This window comes from Salvia hispanica, chromosome 3 (assembly GCF_029641045.1).
Source record: "Salvia hispanica isolate PSC_SH4W2 chromosome 3, Shi_PSC_v1, whole genome shotgun sequence".
Classification (NCBI taxonomy): domain Eukaryota; kingdom Viridiplantae; phylum Streptophyta; class Magnoliopsida; order Lamiales; family Lamiaceae; genus Salvia; species Salvia hispanica.
Window position 1 is genome coordinate 11,033,243 of NC_142694.1, and position 23,789 is coordinate 11,057,031.

Consider the following 23,789-nt stretch of genomic DNA (forward strand, 5'->3'; position numbering starts at 1 on the left):
AGATCATCAGCAGCAGGCATGGTTAGGTCTATGAGAACAACACTCAGAGCACCGGTTGATGCATTGCAACTATGTATCGTGTGTGGAACGAGAGAAGATTGACAACGTTCTCCACAAGAGATGGAAAAGTAGTTTTTTATTGAACAAGAGATAAGGGTTTGTAGGAGATGAAAGATAAGATACAAGTTTATTCACTCTTAATAGAAATAAAGAAGCGACAAAGACCTATTTATAATACTAACCTATGCGGTTCGACTCTTAATACAAGTTGGGAAAGAACCGAAAAGAAAACCCAACTTGGAACTTATTAAATGCTTGACTCGATGCAGGACATGACTACTATGGGCACTTGACCGGACTGTTCTTCCTGTTTATGGTGATTGCAGATCTTCGTGTTTCACTGGATTTTACACTTGCTTCTTTATCATGTTGTCTTTCAGATGGTCGATGATTTTGTTTATATAATTATCTTGACTCTCATGATTGCCAAAGACACTTTGCAGCTCTGCAGCCTTCAGCCTCAACTGCTCACCTTCGTCTTCTACAAGAACTCGTCTTATGGATTCAGCAACGACGTCCCGGCTAAAAGAACTATCTTTGTTTCTGGGAACTTCATATCCAGCTTGGTTTTCCACTATCAGCTTAGCAGTGAGTCCTTGGTCTGATATAAAGGGGAGAAGAATTAGTGGGTGACCATGAGCAAGAGATTCAATACATGTTCCCCAGCCTGAGTGGAAAAAACATCCTCCGATTGCTGGATGGGCGAGTATTTTTTGTTGAGGCGCCCAACCGAGAACAACGAGACCCTGGCTCTGAGTACGGCTGGCAAAACCAGGAGGCAGTAAATCTGAGCTATCCACACCTTGTGGCTTCCTCAGAATCCAGAGGAAAGGTGATCTCGAAAGCTCAAGTGAAAATGCCAATTCATGTATTTCCTCGAGTGGCATCTTGTACTCGCTCCCAAACCCTACGAATAATACTGACTTGAGTTCTTTCCCATCCAGCCATTTGCAGGTTTCAGGCCAGCTTGAGTCGGTTGATACATGCTCGCTCTCTTCAGTAATCGGAGGAAGTAAGCCAACAGGTAAAACTGGCTTCTTATATAGTTCTCGAATTATATTCAAGTACTTGCCCTCAAAGTCCTCGCAGCTTCTCACCAAAATAAAGCTGCTTTCCTCGATAACCTTTCCTATACGTTGGCCGCTGGACACTCCCTCTGCATTCTCCTTCGTGTGTGGTTTGGTGTCGCTTTTTGGACTGGGAAGTTGCTTCCCACCCTTGAGCTCTGCTGGTGACCCCATGTAGGCCAACATGTAAGCTGAAGAAACGCTGAAAAACGCAGTGCTTACGCCGTACTTGACAGCAACTTCTGAAATTCTGTATGCAGCAAAGTCAACAACTATCAGATCTGGAATTGCCTTCTGAAGCAGATGCTCGAATGGCTCAGCTAACGTGTCGTATGCTTTCTTCAGGAACGGCATTTGTGCAGGCTGGATATCTATGCTGGCCTCACAATTCTCCGGTAGTCCGTCAACCGGCTGCATTTGGATCTCGAGAAGCTCCATCTTGGCTGCTAAAGATGATGGGATGGGAGGAAGTCTCTGCAGGTTTCGTGGGGTGGAAACATATGAAACAAAGATCCCTTTTGCTGCGAATTGCTTCGATAACTCAAAGAAGGGTAACATGTGGCCAAATGCCAGCCATGGAAACATCATTATATGGTGAGTTTTTGCTTCCATTGGCAATATGATTAGATGAGTTATTTGTGATGTTCAAGATAAAAAGATGGTTGATTTAAGTATTGCCTTGGCCAACTATATATTACAAGTCGCTAGCTTTTCAACTATTGTGGAATGGCCCACCAGCAACCGTACATGTTACCTTTCTCCTCCATAATGGTGGAGAATAGATGGGCCATGGCCAGGCTGTGATAGTCATTTGTAAAACGTGGAGATGAGAGGTACTATCAAGTTGTAGAGTGTTTGGTTGAATAACGTCAATCCATTGGTCTGTTGAGAAAATGGTTTATGAGATAGTGAGTGTTTGATGACCTTTTAAAGCCCTTTATTACACTTGTCTCCTTCCCACCCTAATTTGGCGCTACTCACACAAGTACAACTTCATTGTTAAGGATTAACAAATACTACATCTTTTGAAATGTTTGTAGATAGGAATATTTTTGACAAGTTTCTTTTGATTTAGTAAGACGGTTACCAGAATCAGTTAGTTTGTTGTTACCATTTTAATCTACAATGTGTTGCAAATACCATGAATCAGATTATTTGTTGAGTTTCTTATTGCAGTAGCATGGCCATTGGACTTCTTAATTGTATTCATGACTGTCATCTTTGCCTCTAGGTATCGAAAGTGAGTGTCGACACAAGTATTTTTGGTTGACGATGGTGTTGATCTCGGAGCTTTGAGGCGGGATTTTTTACAAAAACTGACTTCTTCAGAAAATCAGCAGTGATATATCTCCATCCATATTTAGAGGACTGCTTAGTTACAATGACATTTTCTAGGTTAGATTAGTGGTCCTAATTTCCGATATTTGTGTTAATCTCATGTTAATTGTGTTTGATCATTTGAAGGCTGATTAGTATTAACAGCAGCCATCAGAAAGTTGTGTAGAACTTGACTCTGTATCCTCACTTATTTTTAATTTGGATGAAGGTGATTATTAAGTGATATTAGAGTGTAGATTAACCCAGCAACGCTTCAACGCAAGTCAAGTACTCATATACGTATGATCAAATTATATTTGAACCTTTCAAACTAATGTTTGAAAACTTTTTATGCAACTAATTGATATAAGTCACATTTTTTTATCACCACTTATACAAAGATCTTAAATGCAACAAAACAAAATCTTGATGATTTTGAGAATTTTTAATCTGCATAAGAATTATGAAAGAGTTGAAGCTTCTGAAGAGGAAAAAAAAAAAAAAAAAAACTCAACCATTTAATACTACCAATTCAAAATGATAAAACATGGCAGAGATATGTTTCTTTGAAATAATAGTAGATATTTAAATTATGATATTGGTCTATTAGGGGAGGGGTCAATTGCTAACTAAACCTTTAATTGTAACTAAAACTAATTTAGAACCATAAGATTTGTAGAGATCTAGTGGTTTATAAATCGTCATGAGTATATTCGTTTTATTATTATTTAAATTTAAAAAGATAAGAAAACTATCATAATTAAAGTTTTGAATTAAAATGTCAAGATAGTGTATTAAACATATCAATACTATTCATTGAATATGACATTTTGCTGCTTTTGAAAAATATTTTTCAAATTTTGACATCGGAACATATTCAAGTGAGATCTCGTTAGAATCCTTATAAAATTATCTTTAATTATTGTAAATAAGTTAGTTCATAGTAGTACTACTAATCTGTAATTTTGATAATATAATATTATATTTTAGAGGGAACATTAAGTTCACGAACTTTGCCAAAATATCATTTTAGGTCCATAAACTTTGAAAATGGAGTATCATTTTAGGTCCATCAACTACAGGTTAATATCATTTGAGGTATTTTGAATTTTTGTTGGACGAAAATGCCCTTAAGACCTTCAAGGTCAATTTGGACAATTTTTTCGCCAATTATCTTGCGTTAGAGACATAGAATCCAAGAATTTTTAACGGTAAATTTTTATATTTAAATTCAATTTAGATGTTAATTGATCTCCATTTTGAAATTCATCTCCGAATGACAATCTAAAATTAATAGCTATCTAATTTCAAAACAAATAAACTAAATAGAATTCACTCATCACCTATAGTAAGTTATTAAAATGCAGTTTAGATTGAAAAAATAAAATAAAGTATCAAGTCCCAATTCACTATCATTAAATAATTAGCCATCTCATAATTGAAAAACTAACACATATTTTTTACAGCAAATTTAATTATATTTAAATTCAATTTGGATGGTAACTAAATAAAATAGTGGAGTAATAAAAAAATTGTTTGACTCTAGGTCTTTGACGCAAGATGAGTAGCGAAAGAATTGTCCAAATTGCCTTTAGAAGGCCTTAAGGGCATTTTCGTCCAGAAAATAATCAAAATACCTCAAATGATATTAACTTGTAGACTTGTAATTGACGGACTAATACTTTGACAAAGTTTGTGCGCCTAAAAAGATATTCCTTTTGTATTTTAAAACTGGGCTGAATAGAATTTGATAAAAAATTATTGATGACTATTGTTCATTTTTGATTGAATTTCAAGTTTTCAACCACCTGCTGCAACTCTCTATTTCTTGGCCAACCAAATTCCCAAATACATCATCCATAAATCCCAAGATAGAATCCTCAGACAAGAAATCAAACCTTAGCCCATCTCAAATGAGCCTTCCCACACTATACTCCAGCTTCCCCACTACTCAGAGATGCATTCAGCAGCCATAATCGTCACCCCCATCTCAAATTATCCTCCAAGAACTCACCTTTTCCCCCAAAATATTCAAATTTCCCCGCCACAATTTCTCGCTGCAGCTCATCCCTCAAGAAAAATGGCGTTTCTCGGTGGATTAGCCTCCAAAATCAGCGCGGTTGGTGATCACAGCGGCGCCGGATCTCAGACCCTGGCGGAGTATATGGGGAAAGGCGGCGCAAACGTCGGCGATGAGCTGGTGGTGCTGTTCACTCATTTGGAGTATGCTTGCAAGAAGATTGCTGCTCTTGTGGCTTCGCCTCTCAGCTCGAATCTCGGCAAAAGCTCCGGCGCAGGAGCATGCACTTCTGAGAGAGATAAGCCGAAGCCGCTCGATATTGTGGCGGTGCGTTTTCTTGTTGATTTTGATTGTTTAATGTCCCTTTTGTTGTTTCTTATCATGAGGTTGCTTAGGAGATTTATGTCTCTATGAAATGTTGATTACTAGCTTGCTATTTGAAGTGATGATTATCACTTCGAAATTGTGGATAATGACTTGTTGCAGATTTGATTAAAAGAAGGGTTTGTGTAATTATGATGTAGACATAGTGTTTGGTGTTGAGAGAGTTGATATCATTGATTACTTATTAGGCTGTGTTTAGTTGGTGAAAGCCTCTTGTTTCGTTTCGAATTAGCATTCAATAGCGTTACACGTCGACTCTTGTTCCATCTTTTTCATTGTTGGACATTCAGTGGGGAGGGATTGAGTTATCAAAAATGCACTTTTTATTGCAGAATGAGATTGTGTTGTCGTCTTTGAAGAATTCGGGAAAAGTTGCAGTGATGGCCTCGGAGGAAGATGATGCTCCTGTTTGGCTTGCTGATGATGGTCCGTTTGTTGTTGTGTTGGATCCTCTTGATGGTTCCCGGAACATTGATGCATCTATTCCTACTGGAACGATATTTGGGATTTATAAGAAATTGGAGGAACTCGATCATCTGCCAATAGAAGAGAAGGCGTTGTTGAATTCTCTCCAGAGTGGAACTAAGCTTATTGCCTCTGGCTATGTCCTTTACTCGTCAGCTACGCTTCTGTGTGCCAGCTTCGGCTCAGGAACACATGGCTTCACCTTGGATCACTCGACAGGAGACTTCATCCTGACCCACCCAGACATTAAAATTCCTCCGCGAGGTATGGAACTTCTGATTTTGTAATCAACTTTTATGAAAGGAAAACACTGCTTTTTCGATCTAATAATTTCATTATGTTTCTTTGTCATGTCAGGGCAAATATACTCTGTAAATGATGCTCGATATTTTGATTGGCCGGAAGGTTTAAGACGGTATATAGATACTGTAAGACAAGGCAAGGGAAAACATCCTAAGAAATATTCAGCCAGATATATATGCTCTCTTGTTGCTGATTTTCACAGGACACTCTTATATGGTGGTATTGCGATGAACCCAAGGGATCACCTTCGACTTGTATACGAAGCTAATCCACTCAGTTTCCTAGCCGAGCAAGCAGGAGGTAAAGGATCTGATGGTAAAGTTAGAATACTGTCTCTTCAGCCTGTGAAATTGCACCAGAGACTTCCTCTGTTTCTCGGAAGCCCGGATGATATAGAAGAGTTAGAGAGTTATGGAGATGTGCAACAAAAAGTAAACCCTGGATATGATGTATAGAAAATGTACTTTTGTCTTGTCTGTTGAGTCTTTTCGTTTACATGGTTTGCCGCCATCTCTACTGTACATTCTGTTTAAAACCCACTTTTATACCATGTGCTAAAGGATTTTCTGAAATCCCATGTAATGTAAGTAGAATTTGAATTATTTAGCTATTCTTAAACATGTTTCAGTCGAAAATGCAGCCCAAGTTTATATGTTCGTAATTTTCATAGAACGATACTCTCCTAATGAAGAGGTGGAAGCAAGCTTGGACTTCAGGTACATTGTTTTTTAATTTTCGAAACTATCTTGTATGACAGTAAAATAGACAGAGTTAACATTACTCATTATCAGGTTCGATTTAGTTTCTAGTTTGCAGTATTCCTTGATAATTCCACGAGAGACCAGTATAACATTTAGAAGCTAGAATATGTTGTAGTTGGTGATACAGAACCTGAAATAAAAGAAAGATAAAGGAAAGACATAAATGGCATCACAACTACTATTGGCACTTGACCTGACTGTTCTTCTTGGTTCACGGTGATTGCAGATCTTCGTGTTTCACTGGATTTTACACTTACTTCGTTATCTTGATGTTTTTCAGATGGTCGATGAATTTGTTTATATAACTATCTTGACTCTCATGATTGCCAAAGACACTTTTCAGCTCTGCAGCCTTCAGCCTCAACTGCTCGCCTTCTTCTTCCACCAGAACTCGTCTTAAGGATTCAGCAACGACGTCCCGGCTAAAAGAACTATCTGTGTTCCTGGGAACTTCATATCCAGCTTGGTTTTCCACTATGAGCTTAGCAGTGAGTCCTTGGTCTGATACGAAGGGGAGAAGAATTAGCGGGTGGCCATGAGCAAGGGATTCGACACATGTTCCCCAGCCCGAATGGAAAAAACATCCCCCGATTGCTGGATGGGCGAGTATTCTTTGTTGAGGCGCCCAACCGAGAACAACGAGACCCTGGCTCTGCGTACGGCTGGCAAAACCAGGAGGCAGTAAATCTGAACTATCCACACCTTGTGGCTTCCTCAGAATCCAGAGGAAAGGTAACCTCGAAAGCTCAATTGAATATGCTAATTCGTGTATTTCCTCGAGGGCCATCTTGTACTCGCTCCCGAACCCTACGAACAATACTGACTTTGGTTCTTTCCCATCTAGCCATTTGCAGGTGCTGGCCCAGCTCGAGTCAGTGGATGCCTGTTCGCTCTCTTCTGTCATCGGAGGGAGTAATCCAATAGGTAAAACCGGCTTCTGATATAGTTCTCGTATTAGATTTAAGTATTTGCCCTCGAACACTTCGCAGCTCCTCACCAAAACGAAGCTGCTTTCCTCAACAACCTTCGCCAAACGTTGGCCGCTGGACACGCCTGATACATCAGGTACGTGCGTGTTGCGCATCATCCGATCCGGTGGCTTGGCGTGGCATTCAGGACCCGGGCGTTGCTTCCCGTCCTTGAGCTCAGCCGGTGACCCCAAGTAATCCAGCGTGGAAGCCGTGTACACGCTGAAAAACGCGGTGCTCACGCCATACTTGGCCGCAACTTCCAAAATCCGGTATGCAGCAAAGTCAACAATTATCAAATCCGGCATTGGCACTGCCTTCTGGAGCAGATGCTCGAATGGCTCGGCTAGCATGTCGTGCGCTTTCTTGAGGAACGGCGTCTGCGCTTTCTGGATATCCATGGTGGCCTCGCAATTCTCCGGTAGTCCCTCAACCGGCTGCATTGGGAGCTCGAGAAGCTCCATCTTGGCTGCTAAAGATGATGGGATGGGAGGTAGTCTCTGCAGGTTTCTTGGGGTGGAAACGTATGAAACAAACATCCCTTTCGCTGCCAATCGCTTCGATAACTCGAAGAAGGGTATCATGTGGCCGAAGGCCAGCCATGGAAACATCATTATGTGGTGATTTTTTGCTTCCATTTTTCTGTATTGTTTTCTGCAGACTTGTGCTTTGCAGATCTTATGTAGAGATGTTGACACCCTTCAGTTTATTTGTGTTTGGAATTTTATATTTACTAGATCGAGATTTTGTATTCAAGTATTGCCATGGCCGGCTATATGATACAAGTAGCTGGTTTTTCAATTATTGAGGCATGGAATTTGTACGCCACGCCTCTTTATTTGTACTTTTGCAGAACAGTGTTGTTGTAACTTTATGACATTGAATACATTAATCGCACAAGTGACGACAACGAAAAGGGCGGTTGTTGTTGTTTTATGCTTTTACTGTATCGATTTATGCATGTAATGATCGATATCAATCACAATGAGTAAACATGTCAAAAAATAAAAGAGTGGCCTTCGATGTGAACGAAAAGGATATTTGTAAGTACTGCTTTTGCTATAAATTAAGTTTTTCACTTTGTGCAGTCCATGATCAACTCATGATCGCACATTCAAACTGTTTTGGTTTAGCTTTGTCCAATTCTACTTTCTCGTTTGTATATCAAGACATCTCATTCTTGAGGACTTGAGGTGTTATTAATGATTGTTGCATTGGTTGATTGGGAAGAAGTTGTATCCCTCAGCATTATTGGATAGAGAAGAAATTGTATCCTCATTATTTCCACGTAATTCTTTCTTTTTTTTTTGGATAGATAAATTAATTTTGGTTTATTTATCATTATTTTTTGTTGGGATTTAGATGACACGGCTGTATTATGCCGAATTCGAACTCATGAATATAAAGTGTTTCTTCGTAATTCCAAACTAGTCCTATATCTTAGGAGTGATGCAAACTTCGAAATTTCATCCAAAACAAACATATTGGATCGTAATTTGCTGGAATATGTTGTAGTGGTGGTACAGAACCTGAAATCAAAACAAAGATAAAGGAAAGACATGAATGGAAATGCAATTACGGTGCTCTTCTTGGTTGATGGTGATCCAGTTTACACTTGCTTCTTTATCAGATGGTCGATGAATTTGTTTATATAATTATCTTGACTCTCATGATTGCCAAACACACTTTGCAGCTCTGCAGCCTTCAGCCTCAACTGCTTGCCTTCTTCATCTACAAGAACTCGTCTTATGGATTCAGCAACCACGTCCCTACTAAACGAACCATCTTCGTATCCAGCTTGGTTTTCTGCTATAAGCTTAGCAGTGAGTCCTTGGTCTGATACGAAGGGGAGAAGAATTAGTGGGTGGCCATGAGCAAGAGATTCAACACATGTTCCCCAGCCTGAGTGGAAAAAACATCCCCCGATTGCTGGACGGGCGAGTATTCTTTGTTGAGGCGCCCAACCGAGAACAACGAGACCCTGGCTCTGCATTCGGCTGGCAAAACCAGGAGGCAGTAACTCTGAACTATCCACACCTTGTGGCTTTCTCAGAATCCAGAGGAAAGGTAATCTTGAAAGCTCAATTGAAAATGCCAGTTCGTGTATTTCCTCGAGGGGCATCTTGTACTCGCTCCCGAACCCTACCAACAATACTGACTTGGGTTCTTTCCCATCCAGCCATTAGCTCGAGTCAGTGGATGCGTGCTCGCTCTCTCCAGTCATCGGAGGGAGTAATCCAATAGGTAAAACCGGCTTCTGATATAGTTCTTGAATTAGATCCAAGTACTTGCCCTCGAACTCTTCACAACTTCTCACCAAAACAAAGCTGCATTCCTCGACAACCTTCGCCAAACGTTGGACGCTGGACACGCCTGATACATCAGGTACGTGCGTGGTGCTCCTTCGTCTGAGCTACACGAGAAGGAAAAGGGATCCAATCCGGTGGCTTGGTGAGGCCTTCAGGACTCGGCCGTGGCTTCCCATCCTTGAGCTCAGCCAGTGACCCAAAGTAAGCCAACGTGGCAGCCGTGTAAACGCTGAAAAACGCAGTGTTTACGCCATGCTTGGCAGCAACTTCTGAAATTCGGTATGCAGCAAAGTCGACAAGGATCAAATCTGGGGTGACCTTATCAAGCAGATGCTCGAATGGCTCAGCTAACATGTCGTGTGCTTTCTTCAGGAACGGTGTTTGCGCTTTCTGGATATCCATGGTGGCCTCGCAATTCTCCGGTAGTCCATCAACCGACTGCATTGGGATCTCGAGAAGCTCCATTTTTCTGTGTGAGTTTCTCCAAACTTGTGGCATGCTGTCTTATATAAAGAGAGACATTAGATCTGTTATGTGCTTCCCTGGTCTTTTTTTTATTTAATTTTTTTTTAACTCACGAAACACAGTTTTGTAATTTCGTGTCGAAAAGAAATATATCTCACTTAACGATAGAGGAAAAAAGGCAAAACTACAAGCTTACAACTAGCTAATTTTTTAAAAATGTGGCATTGAATCTGAACCCCACTTCTCTATATTTATATTTTCATTTGCATAGCAAACTGTATGCGGTCGATTCTACTTTTAAATGCTCACTATCTTCCGCAAACAAATAACTACTACTACCTCCATCCCCCAAAATTTGCTACACTTTGATCCGACACGGGTTTTAAGAAATGTAATGGAAAGTGAGTTGAAAAAGTTGGTAGGATGTGGGTCTTACTTTTAAAGTATTAGTTTTATAATAAAATGTGAGTATGAATGAGTTAGTGGAATATGGGGTCCACTACCAAAAATGATAAGAGTGAAGTGTATCAAATTTTCAGGGACGGACCGAAATAGTAAACTGTATCAAATTTTCAGGGACAGAAGTAGTATATAAATTAATGACTACGTTATTTGATAAATTTCTATAAGCAATTTAATTCTAGCTAAAACCTAATAAACCATTGAATCTGAACCCCACTTCACTTTATTTATTTGTACATTTGCATAGCAAAACTGTATGCGGTCGATTCTACTTTTCAATGCTCACTAATCACTATCTTCCGCAAGCAACGAACAATAAATACTCCAAAATTAATGACTACGATTATTTGACAAATTTCTATAAGAACAAATCAGATTATGATTTTCATGTAATTTGTAGAATTAATAGATTTAATAGTATATTTTGTAATATTAAAGTAAAAATAATTTATAAGACAAAATATATAATCTGAACATGGACTAAACGAGCAGAAGGGATCACATCATACATAGCATAATACATTTTATAATACACCATTAATTAGTTGACAAGTGGATCCTATTTTATGGTTAAAAAGGTTGTTTCTAAAATTTATTTCCTTCACTTTCTTACTACCATATTAAATCAAAATAATTTTGTTAACTCTCGTTAAAAAAATATGATAGGTCAAATTTGACTTTTTTAAAAAAATTATATAAAGTATTCTAAAAAATATATAAATGTCAAAAATTTCCCATTTTATTTCTTTTTTTATTTTATTAATCAACCAAGTTATGTAACTGTTGTTAAAAATATTTAATAAGTCAAATTTTATTTACTCCAAAATATTTATATAAAAAGATTAAATTTTTATGTATTCCAAAAAATTTAAAAATTTCTTTTCTAATTTCATTGAGATTGTTTGATTTTTTTTATCTGTAAAAGATGTTAGATCATATAAAAATGTATAGTAAGTAATTAACTTGAATTTGACCAAATTTCATATTTTATATAGCTATTATCAAAATAGAAAATACAGTACTCCATAAAAATAATTGCAAAATTTTAATTAATTAAAAAAACTTTTTTAACTTAATAAAATTTAAAATTATTTTTATAGAACATATATAATAAATTTTATATTATTTTATATTGAGATAAATTAATTGCTATATAAAACATAAAATTTGGTCAAGCTTCATGTTATTATAATTTCATATAAAGGCGACGCTCTTTGAGTGTTATTAAAAAGTAAATCATCATAATAAAATAAAATAAAAAGAAATAAAATGGGAAATTTTTTACATTTATATATTTTTTTGAATATGTAAAAAAGTGTTGACCTATGATATTTTTTTAACAAGAGTTAACAAAATTATTTTGATTAAATATGGTAGTAAGAAATTGAAGGAAATAAATTTTAGAAATAATCTTTTTAACCATAAAATAAGATTCATTTCTCAATTAATTAATGATGTATTATAAAATGTATTATACTATGTATGAGGTGATCCCTTCCTCTAAACGAGTATGGTGTTCATGAATAATGCTGTCATAAAGTATAGGGCGTAAAAATATTTTCATCTATGTATATAATATATGTACTCATTTATATTCATTTCATGCATTTTGTTAAATAAATATTTTTTCTGATAGAATGAAAATGATTTTGGATAGTTTATTTTACCTTTATTTTGACAGCAATTAGCCAATTTTGATAAGATATGATTCGACTATTTATATGGATGACTAGAAATTGATAAAAAAGAAATGGTACCCCCTCCTTTCCGCGGACCGCAATAGACCTATTTAGTTTTGGTATTAGTTTTAAGAATATAAAGAAAATGATGTGAATAAGTTAGTTAAATATAAATATCATTTGTATATATATTAGTTTTATAATAAAAAGTGAGTAGAAAATATGTTGATGGAATGTGAGATTTATTTAATATTTATGGTAAAAAATGAAATAGGATTCTTACTGTGGGACGGACCAAAATAACAAAACAGAACCGGAATGAAGGAAGTAACTACTACTCCCTCCGCCTCGACTAAGATCACATTTCATAGTTGACACGAGATTTTAGGAATTGTAGATTATTATGATTAATTGGAAAGACAAAGAGTGTGTGAAAGTATTAAATGGAGAGAAATAAAGAGTTGAATATTTAATTAGATAGAGAAAAAAGTAACTGAATGAATTAAGATAGAAAGTTACAGAAAATAGAAATATGTCATCTTAGTTGGAACAAATTAAAAATAAAAGTGTGTCATCTTAACTGGGACGAGAGTACTATAAGTTTTTCTATCCATTTGTTCAAAAGTAAAATCACATGCATACATACACTCCAAGTGATCCAACTCGCAGACGTCGTATCATCAGCCACGTCACACGTGTGTCCATACCACCGATTTTGATTCTTCACCCCGAAGAGAGGTTGTCAATTATTAATGTTATACTATATTTATGTTCAATTATTAAAGTTGTATATATTATATTTATGTGAGGTTGTCAATTATTAATGTTGTATTATATTTATGTTCAATTATTAAAATTGCATTCTATTTGTGTTGATATAGTCATAGGCCACCGCAATAGTTTGATATTATTCGATTTAGGTTAAACCTACTTTGAATCACCCTCAAAAATCATTAAATTAATTATGATAATTAGAATTAGTCAGAAATTATATACACCTTTTAAATTCCTCCAACATCCAATATAGGATAGATTTTGTACTCAACAAACCCTCTCAAATCGAGATCACATTAGGACAGACAGACGCAGTCGACACATCAGGACATTACAAGCCCGAATTCAAACTTGATTCATCAAGACACTCGATCATGGGTCATCCAGTGCATGTCATTAGCAAGAATCGTGGTAGTAAGTGAATGATAGAAGACAGAATATATATACACAAATATATGGTCGATTCGGTGACAGACCAACCGCATCAGTTCGATCGGTTTTCCAGTGCGTGTCAATTTCTAAACACCACGAGTCTAATGCGATGTTAAGAAGCATACATCGATCAATGCAGGGATTCTTCAGACGCCAATAATAGAGAGAAAGAAAGTGACAAAATGACAAGTTTATCCGCCCAATCAAAAAATTACAAAAAAAAAACGAATATGGATATAGTAAGAAATTACAGGGACTCAATAATAGTATAAATGCACACTATACAGAGAGAGTAGTTTGAAGCTTATCAGAAAAAATGCACTTCGCAACCAACCCTTATTTCTAGAAAGAAAGGTTACCCACTCGCTATAGCAGCAGCTCCTTTTATTATTAGAAGCTTTCTGTAAAAGGCAAAAATCTTGATTTAACATAAAGAACACTGCGTAGGAAGTCGTTTAATTGCAGCTGTTGGTTTTGCAGCATTCTACGAGGACCTAAAAATCGAGTGTTGGATAAAGACCAGACACCGAACTGCGTCCACTGCCATTGGTTTCTGGATAATAAGGAGAGTGCAGCTCACCGGAATGCGATGACTTCCGTGACTTGGAGTGTTTAGGTGATGCACCGTATAAATCGGTGGAACCACTGCTGGTGTTGTATACAGATGAGGTCGGAAGCCCATGGATCTTTGGAAGACCTGTTGTATCATTACTCAAGCTGTAGCCCCTCTCAATTGTCTCGGCTTCAAGTGGCAGTTCATCCAATGTCTACAACACACAAAAAACAAAAACGCGTGTATTATTTACCAGCAACGCAACTTTGTTCAGAAATTACAGTGCCCGTGGAAAAAAATATGAGGAAAATCTGCCACACAAATGTATCACTACTTCCTCGTGCATACTAACTAGGCAACTTGGAAAAGTTGATTACAAGTCCAGAGTCGTAAGGTTTTTACTACGTCGCCTTGAGAAACAGGGATATGCATCATCCCAAATTTATGTTCAAGGGTCTAATCAACTTCAAAGCTTGAATTTTTGTCAGCTAGTTGAAAAGGTGAAAAGGGATTAGTGGGTGGGGTGACTGGGGGTGGGGCCGTGGGGGGAGCATGGAAAAGCGTCAAATGAGAAATTGCTGATCAAGCATAAAGAAGGGAACATCCACTTGAATAAGGCTGGGATGGTGTAACTGACACTTTTTCTCGTGTCTAACCCAAGGTATTGACTAAACCACAAATACAAAGACTTACTCGGAATGCTTGCTGCAGGACACGAAGTGTTTCTCGGGTACGCTTCCTCTTAGTAGCCACCTCATCTGGTTCCTGTAACATTTCTTCAAACAAGTTGTCTCTGCTCAAACACAACCGAGAACACGCATCAGCTATTTGTGTTCGGGAAAGTTCAAAAGTACTTTAAACATGGGAATGAGGGTAGGAAATTGCAACTTAACACGGCCATTTTATTCATATGTTACATGACAGTGGACATCCATGCTAAATTGCTGATAAGAGGCAAATAATCAAAGGAAAGGGAACTAGAGTGTCGTTGAATTTCTCATCCAGTTTTTTTTTGTATAGGGTGGAAGAAAGTAATATTAACCAAAACAAAACATTGTTCGATTGGGGAGGTAATCTAGCCTGCGTTGTATCATTGCATGGCATTTTCTAAACATGCTCATTTACAATTTCTTGATTCCAATAACCATATTTCCACCTTATATTTCACATCCTCCTTTTGCTTCCCCATCATCCAAAATTACCATATCTCGGAAACATAACATACCTGTAAAGCTTTTTGATGAAAACGTTATGGAGCTCTCTTTTTGTATGGTGAACCTGCAAGAAGAAATATTCATGTGTATACAGTTATGATCAAAGAAGAACAACTTAAGATGCATAGATTAAACAGGTTACATTAGTACATGCAGTGATTAAAAAAGAAAAGGATAATGGAACAGATGAGACTAGTGCATATACGGCAGCTGCATCCCTGACCAGATATTCAAGGAATTAACATGGGGTTTCAGTCAAAATGGACATAAGACTGAGATTGAGTGACTGAAAAGGAATCAATATTCAGATACAAACACACGCCATGCTCAGAATGATACATAGGTCACTAGTAATAAATCACAGATAAATTGTAACAGAAATAACAGAATACTAGAATAGTATAAGCTGAACAAAAAACTTGAGAAAAAGAAATTAGAATACCAAAAAATGCATAATAGCCTTTGGTACAGAATCCTCGATGTTCTTCCGTACGATATCATAATATGATCTCAGCAACAGCTTTGTTATAACAATCTCGACAGCCTCTTGTTCTGAGTGGGTTTCCAAGGGCCTCAATACACTAGGGGGCTTAAATAATAAAGAAGTCGGTTAGATGGCATGGAATAAAATATCTCCCAAAATATATTGATTACCAAAGAGGATATACCTCTCTCAAATGAATCATTGAGATACCCTGTTCCATGGTCTGAACAGGTTCAATGAATTGTTTGCTGGTTGAATGTTCTTTTGTGGTTGAACGATTATCATTGCTGCCAAAAATTGAAGATATTCCCCAAGATGAACCGACATTGTTACCTGTTTGAATATGTAACGATGTCACATCTAGTAACGACAATCATTCACAAAAATTGCATGACAAACTGTTGATCAATTTCTATCTCGAAAGCAGGAAAAGTATTCTCAAGATCTTGAAAAGAATGGAAGCCTCCAGCTTGAAACCTTTTAAAATAATTTGGTTCTTATCATAAGAACCACTTCTTACAATAAGAAGTTCAACATCATTTACCAGCTCCTCAAATTGAAAGCCGTGCTTAAGTCGCACAATCTCATACTTTCATTTCAGTGATGGAAGACAGTGTAACTAATAAACTTCATGGACATTTTTTTCCAAAAATAGAAGGAAAAATTGGTTATATACAACTAACCATTTGCAAAGGCACATGATATGCATTTTACAATGGATTCGGCAACTAATCAAATTCTAACAAATTTTTTTTGCAGTCTATTAGAATGGGGCCTATCTTCTCCTCAAAAGGCCTTGTAGAGGGAGAGAGTTATCCAAACTTATACTATTGAAGGCAGGATCCTTACTAACTTGATGTGGGATAACAGTATGCAACAAAGACTCCAGCAGTATTGTTCTTACTCCTCCGAGGGAGATGGTGTCATCAGATTTTAAGGGTTTATTCACATAGAAATTTTTCCTGAAATAAAATGGCAGATGTACCTGATGAGGAACTTTTCTCTAATTCTGCAACAGGCCGAGCACCCTTTTTGCCAAAAGAGCAGCAAAAAAGAAAGCAATTAATCACTTTGAAATTAAATAAATATTTGGCTCCACAGGAACTTTGAGCATCCGTACAAAACTCACCTGCTCTGGAACAATTCCATTCACTTGCCGACCAAGAATAGCACGAGACTTTAGACTTTTCTCTGAGTTTATTACTTTATCTGAATCTCCAGCATCCTAATTGATAAATGCCAACCATATATTAGTTAACATGACATTGTTCGGAATTGGAGAAGACTGTAACTCATCAGTACAAAAATTGTGGACCTTCTGCCTTGAAACAGGTGTGGCAATCCTGGATAACTTGGTCTGTTGCACTGCTGTCTCAACAGCTTTACTCCCGCCAATAAAATTTGGATGGGAAGTATTTATATAATCCATCTATAAATAGAGTAGTTATGTTTCAGCTATTTCCAAAAGTAAATGAAGCAAATTTTTCATGAAAAAGAATATATAATCGGCAAAAGTTCAATTATCTCCTTATATTGAAAAGATTTAGTCCATTCATATCACAAATCACCTTAGACTGGAAAAGGTTAACTATCTCCTTATACTAAAAAGATTCAAATATCACAATACATACGAAATCATTTCTTTCATAAGATCCACTACTATATTTGATTGTTTACTGTAGAAAACAGAATAACTATACTGAATCCATAAGACAGGTTCATCACTAAAGAAGTCAGTGGACTGATAAGTAGCACAATAAAGTATATTTGTATCAAATCCTTAGGTGAGATAAATGATAAATAACCAGTACTTTTATGAGGCCAAATAAAAAATATGACAAGGTGTGAAAAAAGGGTATACGTCCAGATGCACAATACCTCCATTTCAATTATATGACCAATCATTGTCTCTGACGGCTCAAGTCCTTCTCGCAGAAAATTACCAATAACCTCATCCATGCGCTTCCGTAGGACCGGAAACCGTTGCAATTCATTAACCATACAACGATGGCTCATCTATAAACAACACCCAGAGAACATGTCCAGTTAAAAAGACAAAAGGTAACAATGGGCCGATTCAAAAGGTAATTTGTATAAATATACCTTCATTAACTCGTCGTATATAAATCTGGCACATTGAAGACTTGGATCTAACAAGCGAGCTATTTGTCTTCTAACAAGAACCTCAAATGGAACCTACGTGTTTGAAATTATTTGGCATGAAAATGTTACAAGGAAAGAGAAAACACAAAATGAAGGCACTTGCAGCTTTCCCTGACCTAGAAGTATAACACAACACAAATAGAAAGGAAAGTAGGAGCAAAAACCTACATCCGGTACAAACAGTGCAGATCTCGGGCCAGTTGCATTTTGAATGGCAGTACGGATGTCATCATCAGTTAAATCTTCACAAGGATCTACTTCCTGCACAAAGAGAAAGGACTGCACTAAGCAAATAGAAGCTGGATACAAAGGAATTGAGTAGATAAAACATCCATAAGTATGAAGCTCAAGAAAAACTGAATCTTAGATAAGATAGTACTAGCACATTGCAGCAAAATACATACATTCATCGATCTCAATAGTGGAGCAACATAATCCAAACTATTTTTTGAAATATCTTTGGTAGATTGGTGGATGGGGGATTAATAAAGCCATGACTACGACACTTTTAAACATGTTTCGTTTTTAGCGAGCATGGCTTAATCATTTTATTCTGTTATTTGTCTGAACTAATTTGTACACAGCATTATTAGCTTCCAGTTTTGACTAGTCGACAAAACAAACGAATAATCATATTCATATTTCCTTCGTCTCGGAAACAAAATTCAAGATAAAATCAAACTCAAACACAACTAATTTATAAATTCAATCAAATAGGAATCACAAACCTCCAAGCTTTTAACAAATATATGTTGGAAAATGTAATGGATTCTAGCTCCACCAGACAGCTCAGAAGTTGACATCTCTTCATTTTTCCCTTCTATCATGGAGGAGAATGCTGTTTTGAACAAAATAAACTCCTCAAGTAAGTAGCATTTACATAAATCTTTTTGAGGGAGATTTCCAGGAATGCAGCAAATGGACAAATGTGGTCATCAATGGTGGGACAGTTTCACATTTTTCCAGTCTTAGACAAACATAAGAACGACTATAATTGATAATCGGGGAAAGTGGCCCTAGATGCTTACAGTACAGCTACTACAGGTCAGACTTTTATATGATATATGGAGTAAGACAGTAAGTTAATTTAATTATCAACCGCACAGTGCATATAAAGAATATATGAATCAGTTTACTATGCATTAGTAAAACATTAGTACAAGATAAATGAGCATGCATGTACTTCAATACTTGTCATGAGTGGTTGATGTGTTTATGGAATATGGAACGAGTAGACGTTCATATCTAAAATTTTAGCATGACGGTCCCCAAAGAGTATGAACATTGGGTTCGGCATGGGTTTTAATGCATTATTGGTAAAGAGAGAGATAGATAGAGAAGTTTTTTAAGTTTTGTTAGTGGTGAATGGGTCCACCTCATTAGAGAGGAGAATTTCCAAAATTGGAATGTTCATACTCTTTGGGGACGGACGAAAAAGGAAATAGTGCATACTCTTCAGGGACGGAGGGAGTATTTAATAACTCTAGTGTGCATCCTCATATAAAGGGACATTGAAGTTTAAAGCAGTGCTCGTGCAAAATCCCTTGATGGGGATGATTGGTGATGAGAAGTGCCTGTGATAAAGGTCTAACTTTGGTGTCTTAAATGACCTACTTATCTAATAAGTTAATACAAATGAAGTCTTTACCCTCCGAATATTTTGAAAGAATGTTCAGCAGCAGTGCTCCCTGGCCAGCCTGTTCATCAAAAGAAGGTCAAATATTAGGATCAAGATAATAGGCAGGATAGCACCAACAGCCATACATATGATCATTTTACATTCATTAGGAATACAAACGAACCTTTGATTCAGTAATTTCTCCATAGCTAGCATGCTCTTTTGCAACAGAGACAAGGGCGGCACTAATGCGGGTTTTCAATCCTGGAAGAACAGTCTTAATATGTTGAACAAGAATCTGTAGCAAGAACAAAGGAAATATCAAGCAAACCGAAACTCAATAAGTATCTGTTAGTTTTCATAAAGTATCAATATCTCATGCTCTAAAGTATAGTACTAGTAGATCTTAATTTCCCTTTTTACATAAGACAGACAGCATTTGAGCATCCACGTTTCAACCAGCAAACTAAATTGCACACTGAAGAGAATGCTCTGAGTCATTTCAATGGCACATTTATGCTCATCAGTTACTAACCCAGGTAACACGCATGCAAGTTGACAAGTATGTAAGTATGTAACAAAACCATGCAAGGATGAAGAAAGAAATCCAACTATGAAGACTAGAAAAGAATAAGCAGTTATCCAGAAACTACATGTTGAAAATAGATGTACTTTCAAGGATACCTATAAGAAATTTTTCACATAATATTTATATAGAACACTGTCTAACATTGTATACCTGGTTCAACTTCTTGGCCAACTGAGGCACCCCACAACGGTCAGCAAGATCATTGTACACCTGCAGAACATATACATTAATAATCTAAAATAAGAAAGAGATCCAGAAATCAGTTCTAAACAGAATAGATCAAGGTCATACGTGGCGACTGCGGAAGAATTTCTCTTCTGCTACAAGTGCATCCTTGATGGTCCGCCTAGACATAATATCCTGCATAATTAATAATCATCAAGGGCATAAGCTGCAGTTGCAAAATCCGTCTGGCATGCTACATACAACACTGCTCTCTCTCTCTCTCGCCCCCTAATATATATAGTTCTGTTAATTGTTCTGTAATCAATATACATTGGGAATCTTCGGACTTGACACTATAAGTTAATATTCTTAGACCAACTCTAAGCTATACATCAACAAAATAGTGCATCTGCATTGTACTCCCTCCGTCCCAACTTAATTGTCACTCTTGGAGTGGGCACGGTTTTTAAGAAATGTAAGAAAAGTTGGTTGGAAAAGTTAGTGGAATGTGGGATCCACTTTTTTATATTGGTTTTATTATAATAAAATGTCAGTGAAGTGAGTTAGTGGAATGTGGGACCTACTTACCATTTATGGTAAAAATGAAGTGTGACAATTAAGTTGGGACGGTCCGAAATGGAAAAGAGTGACAATTAAGTTGGGACGGAGGGTGTGTTTTAAAGTATCATCGTATCATCTATAGTCTATAAAAAATTCTAAAGGTTTAACATAAGGAATTAAATTAACATATTGTGTAGAAACGGGTAACAACTGATGGGTAAGAGTAAGAACAAGGAAAATCACCTCTTGACTGCGATTAACAACACCTACATAACCTAGGCGAAGTGGAATAACTTTTCCAAGCAAAAAGTTGCAAGCATCAGTACCCCTGTCCATAATGTCCAACTGAAACAACAAAGCACCACCAAGATAAGAATAAAAGCACATAATAACTAGGTTCATTAAATCAAATTATGATGGTAAACCTCACCTTAGTAATTACACCAATTGTTCTATACCCTGCAGGTACAAACTTGAAAACATGAAATCCAGAATCCAGATACTAACACTAGAGTAGGAGCAAGATATCGACTCTAAAGAGGAAAATAAAAACGATAAGTAAATATAGAAGGTACCATCGGGGTCAGCCATTCCAGCCATTTGAAGTGCATCTGAGTTAGCTAGATCAGCATTTGCTGGTGTTACAGCCAGAATTAAGCAACTTGGACGCTTGATATATGACATTATCATTGTTCTAATGCGAGCCTCAATATCTGATGGCTGATCGCCAACAGGAACTTTAGTTAAGCCTGGTAGATCCACAAGTGCAATGTCTAGAACATTGGGGGAGAAAATCTTTAAACGGATTTGTTTGTCCGATACACCTTTGTTTGCCCCAGCTTCTCTCTCAGTTTCAGCCTAAACAATAATTAAGCTGATCAAATACTGGAAAAAAGCTATGCATCACATTCAAAGCTGTGAAGGCCCTACCCTCAATGTGACACAGTGACACAAATATACCAGAATCGTTAACAAAATAGAATCCATCAGAAGCTAATCTTTCATATTCATGGTTACTATTTCTACCAGAAGTTGTCCTTACTTAGGTGAAATTATGAAATAATGTAAGAAATTCAAATAGTATCAAGTCCCAGTGAAATAGTGAACTTGTAAAACATACCAGCATTGCATTATGCCTAGCAGTATCTACAGATATGCATTACTGAAACGCAAGAACTAATATTAGTGCTTGCAATTCAAAAGAAAAAGGAATATCACTAAAAGTATTTTGTAAGTTTTAAAATCTGTTCGGATTTTCCATCTTTTCACATGAGTTTAACTATATCCTCTGAACCCTTCAAAAGTACATAAACAAAACAACTCACCACCCCTAAATATCAGTATAATGGCAATCATAATGTGCTTAGTTTTTAGGAGTGTTCACAAATGTATTCTAGTTATTGTCAGTTGAGTCCAGTCCTGACTAGTGTAAATTGTACAAACATATTTGTGCATGACAATCACTTCACTGAATGAATGTTTGGGCCATATTATGTTCCTGAATGTTTTCAAGATCTCCGTATCTCAATTTCAAATCAACTTGCCAACACACTTTATGAAAAATAGTGTGATCAGACCCCAGCACCCGTCTCCTAATAATCTAAGTGCTTTAAGTTTCAAGTTTAAGCCAAGTACCAATACACTCTTTTTATTTTCAATAACTTACAAATTTGTCACTTTACAGAAACACATCTCGTTCATACATCATACAGTGGCTTCTTCACCAAGGTAGTTTAAAATAATAGGATTAACTCTATGCTTAACAATTTTCAATATATATGCAAAGGCATAATGGCAGCGCTTGATAAAACACAACATATACGAAAATTACCTGAATCTCCCTCCGAATCTCGTTGAAATCAAAGAACTTCTTCCCGTTCAAATGCAAAAACTCCCCCCACTCGTCTTCAGTACCGTCTCCCTTGCTTTTGGTCTGCACCAGCTGCAGCACGAGCGGTCGGCGCGTGCAGATGTCATTTCCACGCGGAAGGAAATCGCGTCCAACCAGCGCCTCCAACACACTGGATTTGCCGCTGCTCTGGCTTCCCACCACCGCCACCTGCGGCAGCTCGATGGTCGACTGGCTTCCAAGCTGCGAGAAGATGTCTTGCAGCTTATTCACTATCGGTATGACCGAGTGCCCTAGCGGCGCCGTCGCACCAGTACCGTTACTCGCCGCCGCCGCCGCTGCCGCTGCCGCCGACGATTGCTCTTCCGCCATGGAGTCGTGGTGAAAAAGGTGAAATACAGAGTTTAATAATTGCGTGAATTGTCAAAATTACTGGATTATTAAGATCTGATTTGGGAGATCGCGAGAGTGATTAGCTGAAAACCCTAGATAGGCGTGGTGGAATGTGTGATTGGAGGTGGATGAGAGAGAGAGCGTTTGAATTTTGATTTTTAGAGAGAGAAGAATAGCAGAAATGAAACCGTGTGTATATATATGCGAATGTTCTCTACCGCCTTAGCTAGAGAGCGAGCGATGCAGAGGTCGCATGGTTAGGTTTTTTTTTTAATTATATAAACTTTTTATCTGTAAATATTTACTTTTAATATTTTAAATTTATTTTATTATTAGTACTATAATGTAATCATAACAGGAATCAGAGTATGAAGCATGTAGTGAGATTCTTTTCATTTTTATAAAAACATACTGATACTGATACTAATAATTTGGATTGCTATCTCAAATTCACAATTATAAAAAAATCTCAAAATACTTTTTTATATTTATTGATTAATGGGGTATTGATTTTGAAGGTTTGCAATTTTTAATTATTGTGGTTTTTTGAAAAAAAATGGAGAAAGGATAATTAAAATTGAATGTGAGTCCATCTGTGGTGCAGGCTAATGAAGCGGACATTTGTGGAGCCGTATGGTGGTGATGGCACACCACTCTCTACCCAATTCACAATTAATGAGTCCAAATATAAAATTTAAAAATGGATAATAGCTATTCAAATTGCAAAATTTAGT

General features: G+C 37.0%; 2 protein-coding genes and 3 pseudogenes across 2 annotated transcripts; 1 reads left to right on the top strand and 4 right to left on the bottom strand.

Moving 5' to 3' along the window:
• Positions 1-98: 98 nt before the first annotated feature.
• Positions 99-1,800, bottom strand: LOC125199074 (UDP-glycosyltransferase 91C1 pseudogene; annotated as a pseudogene).
• Positions 1,801-4,223: 2,423 nt separating this feature from the next.
• On the top strand, positions 4,224-6,188 carry LOC125199063 (Inositol monophosphatase family protein). Its single transcript, XM_048097228.2, has 3 exons — positions 4,224-4,791; positions 5,181-5,577; positions 5,671-6,188. The coding sequence occupies exons 1-3, from the start codon at positions 4,402-4,404 to the stop codon at positions 6,069-6,071; spliced, it is 1,188 nt and encodes a 395-aa protein (XP_047953185.1). The 5' UTR covers positions 4,224-4,401; the 3' UTR covers positions 6,072-6,188.
• A 257-nt stretch (positions 6,189-6,445) lies between these two features.
• LOC125209213 (putative UDP-rhamnose:rhamnosyltransferase 1 pseudogene) lies at positions 6,446-8,235 on the bottom strand (annotated as a pseudogene).
• Positions 8,236-8,789: 554 nt separating this feature from the next.
• On the bottom strand, positions 8,790-10,131 carry LOC125209212 (putative UDP-rhamnose:rhamnosyltransferase 1 pseudogene; annotated as a pseudogene).
• A 3,525-nt stretch (positions 10,132-13,656) lies between these two features.
• Positions 13,657-23,222, bottom strand: LOC125213448 (dynamin-related protein 3A-like). Its single transcript, XM_048114005.2, has 20 exons — positions 22,645-23,222; positions 21,389-21,671; positions 21,244-21,272; positions 21,057-21,158; positions 20,379-20,447; positions 20,238-20,297; positions 19,683-19,796; positions 19,529-19,577; positions 18,609-18,718; positions 18,049-18,141; positions 17,821-17,913; positions 17,596-17,733; positions 17,033-17,146; positions 16,847-16,942; positions 16,703-16,745; positions 15,902-16,050; positions 15,676-15,822; positions 15,245-15,297; positions 14,713-14,812; positions 13,657-14,233 (listed from the first exon to the last, which is right to left on the bottom strand). The coding sequence occupies exons 1-20, from the start codon at positions 23,032-23,034 to the stop codon at positions 13,961-13,963; spliced, it is 2,505 nt and encodes an 834-aa protein (XP_047969962.1). The 5' UTR covers positions 23,035-23,222; the 3' UTR covers positions 13,657-13,960.
• Between the last annotated feature and the right edge of the window lie 567 nt (positions 23,223-23,789).